Below are 16,142 nucleotides of genomic sequence, written 5' to 3'. Positions count from 1 at the left end.
ACCCCCATGACCTGTCCTGGGTTTTTGGCTCTTGGGGGTGATGCCCCCAGCCCCATTTCAGTGGGGGGCTCTGAGGGGGTGACGCCGCCGTTCCTGTGGAAATTTTGGGGTCACCCCCACGGCCTGTGGGGTTTGGGGGTGACAATAACCCCGACCCCATCAGAATTTGGGGGTTTGGGAGGTGACAACCCCGACCCCGTATCCATGTGGGGTTTTGGGGGTGACAACAACCCCGTCCCCAAATCAACTTTGGGGTCACCCCCATGGCCTGAGGGGTTTGGGGGTGACAACAACCCCGACCCCGTATCCATGTGGGGTTTTTGAGAGGGTGGGGGTGACACCTCCATCCCCACATGGATCTGGGGGTCACCCCCATGGCCTGGGGGTGTTTTTTGGGGGGTCCCACCCCCGTCCCCACAGGCGGAGCCCTCAGTTGTCGTCGTCGCTGTCGTCGGGGCTGATGGCCGGGCTGGTGAGGCTGTAGGTGGGCGACGTGGGGCTGTAGCCGGGGGACGTGGGGCTGTACGTGGAGCCCTTGGGCGAGGTGGGGCTGTAGGTGGGCGACGTCGGGCTGTACTTGGGCGACGTGGGGCTGTAGGTGGGCGAGGTGGGGCTGTACTTGGGCGACGTCGGGGTGTAGACGGGTGAGGTGGGGCTGTAGGTGGGCGAGGTGGGGCTGTACTTGGGCGTGGTGGGGCTGTAGGTGGGCGAGGTGGGGCTGTACTTGGGGGACGTGGGGCTGTACTTGGGCGAGGTGGGGCTGTACTTGGGCGAGGTCGGGGTGTACTCGGGGGAGCTGGGGCTGTAGCTGGGGCTGGTCGGGGTGTACTTGGGGGACGTGGGGCTGTAGCTGGGGCTGCTGGGGCTGTAGCTGGGGCTGCTGGGGGTGTAGGTGGGCGACTGCGGGGTGTAGCGGGGGCTGGACGGGCTGTAACTGGGAGAGGTGGGGCTGTAACTGGGGGAAGTGGGGCTGTAGCTGGGAGAGGTGGGGCTGTAGTTGGGAGAGGTCGGGGTGTAGTTGGGGCTGGTGGGGCTGTAACTGGGCGAGGTGGGGCTGTAACTGGGCGACGTCGGGGTGTAGTTGGGGCTGGTGGGGCTGTAGTTGGGCGAGGTGGGGCTGTAGCTGGGCGAGGTGGGGCTGTAACTGGGAGAGGTGGGGCTGTAACTGGGGGAGGTGGGGCTGTAACTGGGAGAGGTGGGGCTGTAGCTCGGCGAGGTGGGGCTGTAGCTGGGAGAAGTGGGGCTGTAGCTGGGGGACGTGGGGCTGTAGCTGGGCGAGGTCGGGCTGTAGCTCGGCGAGGTGGGGCTGTAACTGGGCGAGGTGGGGCTGTAGCTCGGGGACGTGGGGCTGTAGCTGGGCGAGGTCGGGCTGTAACTGGGCGAGGTCGGGCTGTAACTGGGAGAGGTGGGGCTGTAGCTGGGCGAGGTGGGGCTGTAGTTGGGCGAGGTGGGGCTGTAGCTGGGTGAGGTGGGGCTGTAGCTGGGTGAGGTGGGGCTGTAGCTGGGGCTCTGTGGGGTGTAGCCCCCCGGCGACCGCGGCTCGTAGGCGGGGGACGTCGGGCTGTAGCTGGGGGACATGGCCCCGCCTGCGGAGAGGGGACACGGGGGTCAGGAGGGTGTTGGGAGGGGGGGTTGGGGTGTTGGAGAGGGTTGTGAGGCCCTTTGAGGTGGTGTTCGGGTGTTGTGGGGCTGTTTTGGGATGTTGCAGTGTGTTTTGGGGTCGTGTGGGTGTTGTGGGGTTGTTCGTGGTGTTGGGGGGGTCTCTTTGAGGTGTCGTTCGGGTGTTGTGGGGCTGTTTTGGGGTGTTGTTACACGTTACAGGGTGTTTTGGATTATTTGAGGCTATTTTAGGGTGTTTTAGGGTGTTCAGGGTATTGTCACAAGCTACAGGGAGCTCTCTGAGAGTTTTGGGTTATTTCCTGTTATTTTAGGGACATTTTGGGTTATTTCCCATTATTTTAGGGGCATTTTGGGATGTTTCAGTGTGTTTTGGGTGTTGTTAGGGGTTACAGGGTGTTTCATGGATGTTTTGCATTATTTGAGGTTATTTTAGGGGTATTTTAGTGTGTTTTAGGGTGTTCAGGGTATTGTCACAAGTCACAGGGTGCTCTCTGAGAGTTTTGGGTTATTTCCTGTTATTTTAGGGGTGTTTTAGGGTATTACAGCCTGTTTGAGGTGTTTCAGTGTGTTTTGGGTTTTTGTTAGTGGTTACAGGGTGTTTTATGGGTGTTTTAGTGTTATTTTAGGGTGTTACAGGGTGTTTGAGGTGTTTCAGTGTGTTTTGGGTGTTGTTAGGTGTTACAGGCTATTTTAGAGGTATTTTGGGTCATTCCAAGGGTATTTTAGGGTATTTTGGGGTGTTTGGAGTGTTTCAGTGTGTTTTGGGGTTGTTGGAGGTTACACGGTACCTTATGGGTATTTTGGGGTTATTTCAGGGTATTTTGGGGTTATTTCAGGGTGTTTTGGGGTTATTTCAGGGTGTTTTGGGGCTATTTCAGGGTGTTTTGGGGTTATTTAGGTTGTTTTGGGGTTATTTCAGGGTGTTTTGGGGTTATTTCAGGGTGTTTTGGGGCTATTTCAGGGTGTTTTGGGGTGGTTTTGGGGCTGTACTCACCGGGGGAGGGGATGTAGGGGCTGGAGGGCCCGGGTGACCCCGGCGAGCCGGGCGTGGGTGACCAGGCTGGGGAGTAACCGGGGCTGAACCCGGAGGCGTCGGAGGCGGCGCTGGGGGAGAACCCGGCCCCGCCCGGGGTCATCCCGCTGCCTGTGGGGGGAAATGGGGGTCAGGGGGACACCAAAATCAGCCTGGGACCCCAAAACCAGCCCAGGACCCCAAAACCAGCCCCAAACACAGCCCGGCCCCGCCCGGGGTCATCCTGCTGCCTGTGGGGGGAAATGGGGGTCAGGGGGACCCAAAACCAGCCCAGGACCCCAAAACCAGCCCCAAACACAACCCGGCCCCATCCTGCTGCCTGTGGGGGAAATGGGGGTCAGGGGGACCCCAAAACCAGCCCCAAATACAGCCCAGGACCCCAAAACCAGCCCCAAACACAACCCGGCCCCATCCCGCTGCCTGTGGGGGAAATGGGGGTCAGGGGGACCCCAAAACCAGCCCCAAATACAGCCCAGGACCCCAAAACCAGCCCCAAAACCAGCCCAGGACCCCAAAACCAGCCCAGCACCCCAAAACCAGCCCCAAACACAGCCCAGGACCCCCAAACCAGCCCCAAACACAACCTGGCCCCATCCCGCTGCCTGTGGGGGAAATGGGGGTCAGGGGGACCCCAAAACCAGCCCAGGATCCCAAAACCAGCCCCAAACACAACCCAGCCCCACCTGGGGTCATCCCACTGCCTGTGGGGGGAAATGGGGGTCAGGGGGACCCCAAAACCAGCTTTAAACACAATCTGGGACCCCAAAACCAGTCCAGGACCCCAAAACCAGCCCCAAACACAACCCGGCCCCATCCCGCTGCCTGTGGGGGAAATGGGGGTCAGGGGGACCTCTCATCATCCCCAACACACCCCAGGACACCCCAAAATCCCCCCCAGAGCCATCCCAGTGACCCCCATTTTACCCCAGACCCCTCCCAGGCCATCCCAGTCCCTCCCAGTCCATCCCAGACCCCTCCCAGTCCATCCCAGACCCCTCCCAGTCCCTCCCAGTCCCTCCCAGTGCCCCACGCACCCACGCTGGGGGACCAGGCTCCGTAGGCCGGGGTGGCCCCCTGGTTCCAGGGGGTCATGGCCGGGGACATCCCCCCCATGGGGCTGGGGGCCGAGCCGAAGAACATCCCGGTGGCTGTGGGGAGAGAGAGAGAGAAAGGGGTCAGGGGGACACCAAAACTGGGGGACAACAAAACCGGGGGGACAGCAAAATATGGGGACATCAAGATTGGGGGGGACAGCAAAATATGGGGACATCAGCATTGGGGGGGACAGCAAAATATGGGGACATCGACATCTGAGGGGACATTAAAATATGGGGACATCAACATTGAGGGGACACCAAAATATGGGGACACCAAAATATGGGGACATCCGCACTGGGGGACATCAACATTGAGGGGATACCAAAATATGGGGTCATTAACACTGGGGGACACCAAAATATGGGGAGGGGACACCAAAGTATGGGGACATCAGCATTGAGGGGACACCAAAATATGGGGAGGGAACACCAAAATATGGGGACATCAAAATATGGGGACATCAACACTGGGGGGACACCAAAATATGGGGACATCGACATCTGAGGGACACCAAAATATGGGGAGGGGACACCAAAATATGGGGACATCAACACTGAGGGGACATTAAAATATGGGGACATCAGCACTGGTGGGACACCAAAATCTGGGGACATCAGCATTGGGGGGAACATCAACATCTGGGGGACACCAGGTGACCAAAGCTGGGACACGGAGGTGGTCATGGTGACACTGGGGGTCTTTGTGCCACCCTTGAGGTGTCCCCCCAACTCTTCCCTCGTAGGATCCAGTCCCAAGGCACCCCAAAATCTGCGCGGACCCCAAAACCTGAGGTTGTCCCCTCTTGCCAGGGGACACCAGAACTGGCCAATGACCACCACGACCTTGAAGGTCCTTGTGCCACCACCCTTGGGGCGTCCCCAGCTGCTCCTGGAGGAACCTGGCCACCATTCCAAGGGGTGGCACCACTTTCCCGGGGTTGTCCCAATTTTCCTGGGGTTGTCCCCATTTTCTCAGGGTTGTCCCCAATTTTCATGGGGTTGTCCCAATTTTCCCAGGGTTGTCCCCATTTTCCCAGGGGTTGTCCCAATTTCCTTGGGGGTTGTCCCAATTTTCCTGGGGTTGTCCCCATTTTCCCAGGGTTTGTCCCCATTTTCCCGGGGTTGTCCCCATTTTCCCGGGGCCTGTCCCCAGCATTTCTGGGGTTGTCCCCATTTTCCCAGGGGTTGTCCCCATTTTCCCAGGGGCTGTCCCCATTTTCCCAGGGGTTGTCCCCATTTTCCCAGGGGCTGTCCCCATTTTCCCGGGGTTTGTCCCCAGCGTTTCTGGGGTTGTCCCCAGGGTTTTGGGGACTCACGGCCGCCGACGCCGAGGCCGGGCAGGGCGCTGGGGATCTCCATGCCGTGCTTGCACTTCTCGGCGTCCAGCAGGAGGTCGAAGCAGCCGGTGCCGGCCGGGGCCAGCTGGCCCAGCATGATGTTCTCGGACACGCCCTTCATGGGGTCGCTCTCCCCGTGGGCAGCTGCCTCCATCAGGACGTCCACCTGAGTTGGGATGGGGAGGGGACACACCCCAAAATCAGCTTCAACCTTTCCGTGTGCTTCTAGAGCCCCAAATCCTGGGAAACGTGCGCAGAATTCCCCATTCCCAGCCCCCAGCCAAACCCTATTCCCGACCCATTGCCATCCCCGTTCCCACCCCAGACCCCACACCCCATTCCCATCCTAATGCTCACCCCAATCTGCATTCCCACCCCAATCCCTGCTCCCACTCTAATCCCCCATTCCCAGCCCTCAAACCCCATTCCCACTCCCACTCCCCATTCCCACCCCAATCTCCAACCCCATTCCCACCCCATTGTCCCCGTTATCCCCTCACCGTCTCCTCAAACGAACACTTCATGAGGGGCCCGGTGTCCTGGCAGTTCCCACACCCCAATCCCCATTCCCACCCCATTGTCCCCATTGTCCCCATTGTCCTCGCTGTCCCCTCACCGTCTCCTCGAAGGAACACTTCATGTGTCCTGGCCCAGTGTCCTGGCCACTCCCAAATCCCCATTCCCACCCCATTGTCCCCATTGTCCCCACACCATCTCCTCGAAGGAGCACTTCATGAGGGGCCCGGTGTCCTGGCCATTCCCAAACCCCAATCTCCGTTCCCAAACCCCAAACCCCAATCCCCATTCCCACCCCATTGTCCCCATTGTCCCCATTGTCCCCGCTGTCCCCTCACTGTCTCCTCGAAGGAGCACTTCATGAGGGGCCCAGTGTCCTGGCCATTCCCAAATCTCCATTCCCACCCCATTGCCCCCATTGTCCCCGTTGTCCCCATTGTCCCCGTTGTCCCCTCACCGTCTCCTCAAAGGAGCACTTCATGAGAGGCCCGGTGTCCTGGCCATTCCCAAATCCCCATTCCCAAATCCCCATTCCCACCCCATTCCCACCCAATTGTCCCCGTTGTCCCCTCACCGTCTCCTCAAACGAACACTTCATGAGGGGCCCGGTGTCCTGGCGGTTCCCAAACCCCAAACCCCAAACCCCAATCCCCATTCCCAAACCCCGTTGTCCCCATTGTCCCCATTGTCCCCGCTGTCCCCTCACCGTCTCCTCAAACGAACACTTCATGAGGGGCCCGGTGTCCTGGCGGTTGACGCCGTGCCGGGTGATGGCCATCAGGTGTCCCCTCGAGGTCATGGTGTCGCACAGCAGCGCCAGGTGCCGGTAGTTGACGTAGGAGCCGTCGAAGGAGATGACGTGGTAGAGCTCCCGCTCCAGCGCCTTCCGCACCGCCTCGATCCCCAGAACCTGCGGGAACACAAATCCCAAAATCCAGAAATCCACAAATCCCAAAATCCAGGGGGTGAGAATCCTCAAACTCCAGGGACCCACGAATCCCAAAATCCAGGGGGTGGGAATCCCCAAAATCCAGGGGGTGGTAAATCCCAAAATCCAGGGGGTGGGAAATACCCAAAATCCAGAAATCCACAAATCCTAAAATCCAGGGGGTGAGAATCCTCAAACTCCAGGGATCCACGAATCCCAAAATCCAGGGGGTGGGAATCCCCAAATACGGGGGCTGGGAAATCCCAAAATCCAGGGGGTGGGAAATCCTCAAACTCCAGGGATCCACAAATCCTAAAATCCAGGGGGTGAGAATTCTCAAACCCAGGAGATTGGGAAATCCCAAAATCCAGGGAGTGGGAATTCCCAAATCTGGGGGTGGGAAATCCTCAAACTCCAGGGATCCACAAATCCTAAAATCCAGGGGGTGAGAATTCTCAAACCCAGGAGATTGGGAAATCCCAAAATCCAGGGAGTGGGAATTCCCAAATCTGGGGGTGGGAAATCTCAAAATCCAGGAATCTACAAATCCCAAAATCCAGAGGGTGGAAATCCCCAAAATCCAGGGGGTGGGAATCCCCAAATCTGGGGGTGGGAATCTCCAAACCCAGGAGGTGGGAATCCCCAAAATCCAGGGATCCATGAGTCCCAAAATCTGGGGGTCCCATCACCTGGGGACTCAGGTGTCCCTCACACCCCAGTGTGTCCTCAGCCCAGGTGACTCACAGTGAAGATCCCCACCATGAGGATCCAGATGTTCCTCAAACCCCAAACCAGGTGTCCCTGTCCCAGGTGACTCATGGAGAAGATCTCCACCATGAGGACCCAGATGTTCCTCAAACCCCAACCCAGGTGACTCACGGTGAAGATCTCCATGATGTCGTTGGAGATCATGCACCACGAGGACCATGATGACCCTCAAACCCCAGCCCAGGTGTGTCCCAGCCCAGGTGACTCATGGAGAAGATCTCCACCACAAGCACCCAGATGTTCCTCAAACCCCAGCCCAGGTGTGTCCCTCCCAGCCCAGGTGACTCACGGTGAAGATCTCCACAATGTCAATGGAGATCTCCACCATGAGGACCCTCAAACCCCAACCCAGGTGTCCCAGCCCAGGTGACTCACGGTGAAGATCTCCACGATGTCGTTGGACGTGGTGCGCACGGGGTCCACGTCCTTCTCGCTCAGCACCCGCATGAGGCTGACGCCGTCGGTCTCCAGGATCCACTCCTGGAGAGCCTTGAACTCCCCGTCCTCGGTGATGATGATCTTCTTCTTGTTGTCCGTCTGTGGCAGGTGCATGTACACCTGGGCAGGTGGGGACAGGTGTCACCACGGTGTCACCACGGGTGTCCCTGATCTTCTAAAGATCTTTTGGAACCACCTAAAAGTCTCCATGGAGAGCTCCTGATGCTCCTCAAGCTCCACCCGGGAGATCCTGAACCCTCAGAGCACCTGGTGGTACCCAAAGACCTTCCCAGTGCCCACAGGTGTTACCAGGGACCATCCTGGACCTTCTAAAGGTCTCCTGGAACCTCCTAAAGGTCACCATGGTATCTCTGGGGACCTCCCATCCTTTCATGGATCCCTCCAGGTGTCCCCAAGCCCCTCCAGGTGTCCCCAGGCCCCCCAGGTGTCCCCACCTTGCTGATCTGCTCGATGCCCTGCAGGGTCATGTCCGTCAGCATGTTGGACTCGATGCAGCGCAGGAAGACGTCGTCGTCCATCTTGTCCACCACCTCCTCCTCCTGGGGACACGGCGGGGCACGGGTGAGGCCCAGGCCATGCCAGGTGTCCCCTGAGGTGTCCCCTGAGGTGGCCCCAGGTCCCCGCCCACCTCCTGCATCTTGTTCTCGTCGCTGTTCATGATGCGGATGCGCAGCACCAGCTTCTCGGCGTTGTCGTCGTTGAAGATGCAGTTGAGGTCGTCACCAAAGCCTGGCAGGGGGACACGGGGTGGGGACAGGGTCACCTCCGAGGTCACGGCACCCAAGGGACCTCGGGGGTGTCCTCAAGGATCTGCCAGGAACCACCAAAGCTCCTCCAGAACTCCTTGGAGAGCTCAAAGATCTGCCAGGAACCACCAAAGCTCCTCCAGAACTCCTTGGAGAGCTCTCAGATGCCTTCAAGATCCTCAAAAAGCTCCTCAGATACCCTCAAACCTCATCCAAGTCACCTCAAACCTCCTCCAGGTCCCCTAAAAGCTGCTCAGACACCCTCAAACCTCATCCAGACCACCTCAAATCACCCTCAGGTATCTCAAAAGCTGCTCAGACACCCTCAAACCTCATCCAGGTCACCCCAAACCCTCTCCAGGTCCCTCAGAAGTTGCTCAGACGCCCTCAAACCTCATCCAGGTCACCCCAAACCCTCTCCAGATCCCTCAGAAGTTGCTCAGACGCCCTCAAACCTCATCCAGGTCATCCCTCAGAAGTTGCTCAGACGCCCTCAAACCTCATCCAGGTCCCCCCAAACCCCCTCCAGGTCCCCCAAAGCCCCCCCAAAGCCCGGCCCACCCACCGGCGTTGATCTTCTCGGCGATCTGCTCCATGGTCAGCTTGCGGTCGGTCATGTGCTTGCGGTCGAGCTCGACGCGCAGCAGCCACGGCGAGATGCGGCTGACGTCGAAGTCGGGCATCTCGTAGTAGACGTTGACCCACTCCTGGTCCTCGGCCACCACCGTGCTCTGGGGGTTGGGGTCGTAGTAGATGGCGGTGTTGGCCGTCACCTTGCGCAGCGTGGTGTGCTCCAGGCGGCACAGGATGTCCTGGGGACATTGGGGACAGTCAGGGGACACTGGGGACATGGTGGACATGGGGAGTGTGGTGTGCTCCAGGCGGCACAGGATGTCCTGGGGATGTGGGGACAGTCAGGGGACATTGGGGACACAGAGAACATTGGGGACATTGGGGACACGGAGAACATTGGGGACAGTCAGGGGACACTGGGGACATTGGGGACACTGGGGACAGTCAGGGGACACTGGGGACATTGGGGACATTGGGGATATGGGGACATGGGGAGTGTGGTGTGCTCCAGGCGGCACAGGATGTCCTGGGGATGTTGGGGACAGTCAGGGGACATTGGGGACAAGTCAAAGGACACTGGGGACATGGAGGACATGGGGGAGTCAGGGGACAGAGGGACATTGGGGACACTGGGGACATGGGGACACAGAGGGGACACAAAGCCTCAGGGTCACCAGGAGGACACAAAGCCATGGATCCACCACAGGGCTGTGGGGACAAGGAGGTCACACAAACCCACAGGGCCACCACCGGGACACCATGGGGACACCAACCCACGGAGCCACCACAGGGACACGAAGCCACGGAGCCACCTCAGGGCTGTGGGGACACAACCCCACGGGGCCACCCCCCCCCAGCCCAGCCCATCTGCTGTCCCCAGCGCGTCCCCCGGTGCCACCTTGGCGCGCTCGGCGTCGCGGGCGCTCTGGCCCAGCAGGAACACGGTGAGCGACGGCGTCTTGGGCTTCTTGGAGATGTTGATGAGCTCCTTGAGGCGGGGCACGCCCAGCGTGACGTTCTTGGCCGACACCCCCGCGTAGTGGAAGGTGTTGAGGGTCATCTGCGTGGCCGGCTCGCCCAGGGACTGCGCGGCCAGCGCGCCCACCATCTCCCCAGGGTGGGCCTGAGGGGACACGGGGACAGGAGAGCGTCACCAAACCCCAGAGTGACCCCAAACCATCTCCCCAGGGTGGGCCTGAGGGGACACGGGGACAGGAGAGCGTCACCAAACCCCACTGGGACCCCAAACCATCTCCCCAGGGTGGGCCTGAGGGGACACGGGGGCAGGAGAGCGTCACCAAACCCCAGAGTGACCCCAAACCATCTCCCCAGGGTGGGCCTGAGGGGACAGCAGTGTCACAGTGGGGTCACCAAAGCCCAGAGTGACCCCAAACCCCCCACTCACGATGGCCTGGTTGAATTTGGACTCCATCTCGCCCAGCAGCCAACCCAAAGTACCTCCAGAAGTGACCCCAAATCCCCTGGATATGACCCCAAACCCCCCAGGAATGATCCCAAACCCCCCAATTCCCCACTCACGATGGCCTGGTTGAACTTGGACTCGATCTCGCCCAGCAGCCAGTCGAAGGTAACCCAAACACTGACCCCAAACCCACCCAAACCCCCCAAACACTGACCCCAAACCCTGACCCCAAACCCTCCACAATGACCCCAAACCCCCCGGAAATGACCCCAAACCCCCAGGAATGACCCCAATTCCCCACTCACGATGGCCTGGTTGAACTTGGACTCGATCTCGCCCAGCAGCCAACCCAAGGCGCCTCCAGATCTGACCCCAAACCCTGACCCTAAACCCAACCAAAACCCCCAAACACTGACCCCAAACCCCCTCAAATCCCCCAGGAATGACCCCAATTCCCCACTCACGATGGCCTGGTTGAACTTGGACTCGATCTCGCCCAGCAGCCAGTCGAAGGCCTCCCCGCTGAGCCGGAACTCCTCCACCATGCGGCGGCTGCAGAGCGTGGAGCGCAGGTGGATGTTGAAGAGCAGCGTCGCGTTCTCCTGCGCCTGCCGGCTCAGGGGGTCCTCCCCGTTGACGATCACCAGCTTGCGGCTCAGCTCCTTCACCCCTGAGGGGACAGCGCGGTCACACGGGGGTCCTGAGGGTGGCCAGGACCTCCCTGGGGGTCCTCAAAGTCATCACAGCTTCCTGAGGAACCTTCCAGAGCATCTCCAAACCCATCACAGCTTCCTGAGGGACCCAAGGATCTCCAAAACCTTCCTGAGGGACCCCAAACCCATCACAGCTTCCTGAGGAACCTTCCAGACCATCCCCAAACTCATCACAGCTTCCTGAGGAACTCAAAAGATCTCCAGAACCTTCCTGTGGGACTCAAAGATCTCCAAAACGCTCCTGAGGAACCTTCTAGACCATCTCCAAACCCATCACAGCTTCCTGAGGGACTCAAGGATCTCCAGAACCTTCCTGAGGGACCCCAAACCCATCACAGCTTCCTGAGGGACTCAAGGACCTCCAGAACCTTCCTGAGGGACTCAAGGACCTCTAGAACTTTCCTGAGGGACCCCAATCCCATCACAGCTTCCTGAGGGACTCAAAAGATCTCCAGAACCTTCCTGGGGGACTCAAGGATCTCCAGAACCTTCCTGAGGGACCCCAAACCCATCACAGCTTCCTGAGGAACCTTCCAGACCATCCCCAAACTCATCACAGCTTCCTGAGGAACTCAAAAGATCTCCAGAACCTTCCTGTGGGACTCAAAGATCTCCAAAACGCTCCTGAGGAACCTTCTAGACCATCTCCAAACCCATCACAGCTTCCTGAGGGACTCAAGGATCTCCAGAACCTTCCTGAGGGACCCCAAACCCATCACACCTTCCTGAGGGACTCAAAGATCTCCAAAATGCTCCTGAGGAACCTTCTAGACCATCTCCAAACCCATCACAGCTTCCTGAGGGACCCAAGGATCTCCAAAACCTTCCTGAGAGACCCCAGACCCATCCTGAAGGCCTCCAGAACCTTCTTGAAGGACTCAAGGACCTCCAGAACCTTCCTGAGGGACCCCAAACCCATCACAGCTTCCTGAGGAACCTTCTAGAACATCTCCAAACCCATCACAGCTTCCTGAGGGACCCAAGGAGCTCCAGAACCTTCTTGAAGGACCCAAGGATCTCCAGAACCTTCCTGAGGGGCCCCAGCAGGGCCAGGCCCCACTCACCCTCCACCACCTTGACCGGGTGCAGGTCCGAGGGCAGCCGGGAGTTGATGTGGAAAATCTTCTGCGCGTTCCAGATCATGCGGAGCAGGTTACAGGGGAGCACCACCTGTGGGGACAGGAGCCCCAAAAATGGGGTCAGGACCCCAAAAATGGGGCCAGAAACCCAAAAATGGGGGAAGAACCCAAAAAAATGGGAAAAGAACCCCCAAAACAGGGCCAGAAACCCAAAAATGGGGTCAGGACCCCAAAAACAGGGTCAGGACCCCAAAAACAGGGAAAGAACCCCAAAAATGGGTGAAGAACCCCAAAAATGGGGAAGAAACCCAAAAATGGGGGAAGAACCCCAAAAATGGGTGAAGAACCCCAAAAATGGGGTCAGGACCCCAAAAACGGGGGAAGAACCCCAAAAATGGGTGAAGAACCCCAAAAATGAGGAAGAAACCCAAAAATGGGGGAAGAACCCCCAAAATGGGGCACCTGAGTTGGATTTTGGGGTGTCCTGGTTGGATTTCAAGGAGGTTTTGGGATGTCCTTGGTGGAATTTGGGGTTTTGGGGTATCTGGGTGGGGTTTGGTGGATCTCAGTTGGGTTTTGAGGGATCTCAGTGGGGTTTTGGGGGAACTTGGTGGGGTTTGGGGGATCTCGGTTGGGTTTTGGGGTATCTCGATGGGGTTTTGGTGGATCTCAGTGGGGTTTTGGTGGATCTCAGTGGGGTTTTGGGGGATCTCAGTTGGGTTTTGAGGGATCTCAGTGGGGTTTGGTGGATCTCAGTGGGGTTTTGAGGGATCTCAGTGGGGTTTTGGTGGATCTCAGTGGGGTTTTGGTGCGCCCCGGGTGTTTCTGGGGTGGGTTTTGGTGTCACCTTGCTGTCCCCGGTGGGGAAGATGACCCTGAGGACCTCCCTGTCCTCGCGCATGCGGTCGAACTCGCGCTCCAGCTCGTTCTGGATGTGGGCGTTGGACAGGATGTCCTTGACCAGCTCCTCCTGCAGCGTCCGGCGCAGCGCCCGCTCGTTGGTGTAGTCAAACTTGAACCTGGCGGGACACGGGGACACCTCAGGGACACCCAGGGGACACCAAAGGGGACACACCTCCAGGGCAGCCTGGACGGGGCTTGGGGACACCAGAAATGTTGGTCCAGGTCGGGTAGGAGAAGGTTGAGGACACCAAAACGTGACCAAAGTTTGGGAGGAGAAGGTTGGGGACACCAAGGTGGGTCCTGGTTTGGGGTGGAAGAGGTTGGGGACATCAAAATGTCACCCAGGTTGGGCTGGAGCCCAAAATGTCCCCAACTTCTGGAAGGAGCCACTTGGGGACATCAAGATGGGTCTGAAACCTTGGAAGGAGCCACCTGAAGACCCCAACTCCCATTTGAAGACCTCAAGATGTCCCCAAGTCCTTTGAGAACCTCAAGATGTCCCCAACTCCCATTTGAAGACCCCAAGATGTCCCCAACTCCTTTGAACACCTCAAGATGTCCCCAACTCCTTTGAAGACCCCAAGATGTCCCCAACTCCTCTGAAGACCCCAAGATGTCCCCAACTCCCAGGATGACCCCACCCCTGACCACACCCTGCCCTTGGCCATGTCCCCGCTGTCCCACCCCTGGTCCTCACTTCTTCTCGAAGGCCTTGTTGGAGGCTTTGAGGGTGGCCAGGTTCTGGAACTCTTGGGGACCTCAAGATGGGTCTGAAACCTTGGAAGGAGCCACCTGAAGACCCCAACTCCCATTTGAAGACCCCAAGATGTCCCCAACTCCTCTGAAGACCTCAAGATGTCCCCAACTCCTTTGAGAACCTAAAGGTGTCCCCAACTCCTTTGAACACCTCAAGATGTCCCCAACTCCTATGAAGACCCCAAGATGTCCCCAACTCCTATGAAGACCCCAAGATGTCCCCACCTCCCATTTGAAGACCCCAAGATGTCCCCAACTCCTTTGAAGACCTCAAGGTGTCCCCAACTCCCAGAACGACCCCACCCCTGGCCACGCCCTGCCCTTGGCCATGTCCCCGCTGTCCCACCCCTGGTCCTCACTTCTTCTCGAAGGCCTTGTTGGAGGGTTTGAGGGTGGCCAGGTTCTGGAACTCGACGCTCTCCCCGGCCAGCCCGTCCTCGCCGTAGCGCAGCTGCACCACCTGGTTGATGGAGTTCCTGACCGTGGCGTCGTACTTGACCATCACCGACTCCATGGACTTGATCAGGCGCCGCTGGATGTACCCTGAGGGGTGGGAGGGGTCCTTGGAGGCATCTGGGATGGGGTTGGGGGTCTCCAGAGGGCAGCTGGGGAGGGTTTGGAGGCATCTGGGGAGGGTTTGGGGCTCCTGGAGGCATCTGGGGAAGGTTTGGAGGCATCTGGGGAGGGTTTGGGGCTCCTGAAGGCATCTGGGATGGATCTGGGGATCCTGGAGGTCCCCAGGAAGCATCTGGGGAGGGTTTGGAGGCATCTGGGGAGGGTTTGGGTCTCCAGAAGGCATCTAGGGAGGGTTTGGGATCTCCAGGAGGCATCTGTGGAGGGTTTGGGATCTCCAGGAGCCATCTAGGGAGGGTTTGGGATCTCCAGGAGCCATCTAGGGAGGATTTGGGATCTCCAGGAGGCATCTGGGGAGGATCTGGGGATCCTGGAGGTCCCCAGGAAGCATCTGGGATGGGTTTGGGGATCCTGGAGGCATCTGTGGAGGGTTTGGGGATCCTGGAGGTCCCTAGGAGGTATCTGGGATGGGTTTGGGGTCTTCAAAAGGCATCTGAGGAGGGTTTGAGGATCCTGGAGGCATCTAGGGAGGGTTTGGAGATCCTGGAGCCATCTAGGGAGGGTTTGATCCCCTCAGCGTTTCCACTCTGGCATTTTTGGTTTCCTGAAGATCCCTTGGGTTGAAGTTTTGGGTTCCCACCAGCCCCACGGGGACATCCTGGGGACACTGACCGGTCTCGGCCGTTTTGACGGCCGTGTCGATGAGGCCCTCTCGGCCACCCATGGCGTGGAAGAAGAACTCGGTGGGCGTGAGGCCGGCCAGGTAGGAGTTCTCCACGAAGCCGCGGCTCTCGGGGCCGTAGTCGTCCTTGATGAAGTGCGGCAGCGTCCGGTGCTTGAAGCCGAACGGGATCCGCTTGCCCTCCACGTTCTGCTGTCCCACCACCGCGATCACCTGAGGGGACAGCGGGTGGGGACACGACTCAAAATCGTCTCAGGGAGCAAGAAAATCCCAAAAGAACTCCATGGGAATCCAAAGGAACCACCCAAAAGTCCAAGAGATCCTCCAGGAACTGCTCCAAGCCCCATGAGATCCTCCAGGAACTGCTCCAAGCCCCATGAGATCCTCCAGGAACCACCACAAACCCCCTGAGATCCTCCAGGAACCACCACAAACCCCATGAGATCCTGCAGGAACTACCTCAAACCCCATGAGATCCTCCAGGAACCACCTCAAACCCCCTGAGATCCTCCAGGAACCACCTCAAACCCCATGAGATCCTGCAGGAACTACCTCAAACCCCATGAGATCCTCCAGGAACCACCACAAACCCCATGAGATCCTCCAGGAACTGCTCCAAACCCCATGAGATCCTCCAGGAACTGCCCTAAACTTCATGAGGTTCTTCAGAAATACCTTAAACCTTCTGAGATCCTCCAGGAACTGCCCCAAGCCTCCTGAGATGCTGCAGGAACCACCTCAAACCCCCTGAGATCCTCCAGGAACCACCTCAAACCCCCTGAGATCCTCCAGGAACCACCTCAAACCCCATGAGATCCTCCAGGAACCACCTCAAACCTCTTGAGGTCCTGCAGGAACCACCTCAAGCCCCCTGAGATCCTCCAGAAACTGCTCATACCCCATGAGATCCTCCAGGAACCAACCAAAACCCCACCC

General features: G+C 58.7%; 1 protein-coding gene across 1 annotated transcript in view; it reads right to left on the bottom strand.

Annotated features, from left to right (window-relative positions):
- Positions 1–326: 326 nt before the first annotated feature.
- POLR2A (RNA polymerase II subunit A) overlaps positions 327–16,142 on the bottom strand; it is a 29,930-nt gene continuing 14,114 nt past the window's right edge. Inside the window, exons 15-29 of the mRNA XM_071420088.1 lie at positions 15,197–15,419; positions 14,311–14,494; positions 13,140–13,311; positions 12,278–12,383; positions 10,965–11,170; positions 9,976–10,200; positions 9,070–9,316; positions 8,387–8,487; positions 8,193–8,297; positions 7,675–7,857; positions 6,310–6,513; positions 5,067–5,253; positions 3,688–3,801; positions 2,615–2,764; positions 327–1,586 (exon numbers count right to left, since the gene is read on the bottom strand). Of these exons, the coding sequence (XP_071276189.1) occupies positions 430–1,586; positions 2,615–2,764; positions 3,688–3,801; positions 5,067–5,253; positions 6,310–6,513; positions 7,675–7,857; positions 8,193–8,297; positions 8,387–8,487; positions 9,070–9,316; positions 9,976–10,200; positions 10,965–11,170; positions 12,278–12,383; positions 13,140–13,311; positions 14,311–14,494; positions 15,197–15,419 (3,564 nt within the window). The 3' untranslated portion in view covers positions 327–429. The remainder of the gene's footprint in view (positions 1,587–2,614; positions 2,765–3,687; positions 3,802–5,066; positions 5,254–6,309; positions 6,514–7,674; positions 7,858–8,192; positions 8,298–8,386; positions 8,488–9,069; positions 9,317–9,975; positions 10,201–10,964; positions 11,171–12,277; positions 12,384–13,139; positions 13,312–14,310; positions 14,495–15,196; positions 15,420–16,142) is intronic.

Source organism: Agelaius tricolor, unplaced genomic scaffold (genome assembly GCF_023055355.1).
Source record: "Agelaius tricolor isolate 1412-34295 unplaced genomic scaffold, bAgeTri1.0.p SCAF_125, whole genome shotgun sequence".
Classification (NCBI taxonomy): Eukaryota; Metazoa; Chordata; class Aves; order Passeriformes; family Icteridae; genus Agelaius; species Agelaius tricolor.
This window is presented reverse-complemented; position numbering and strand designations above follow the sequence as displayed.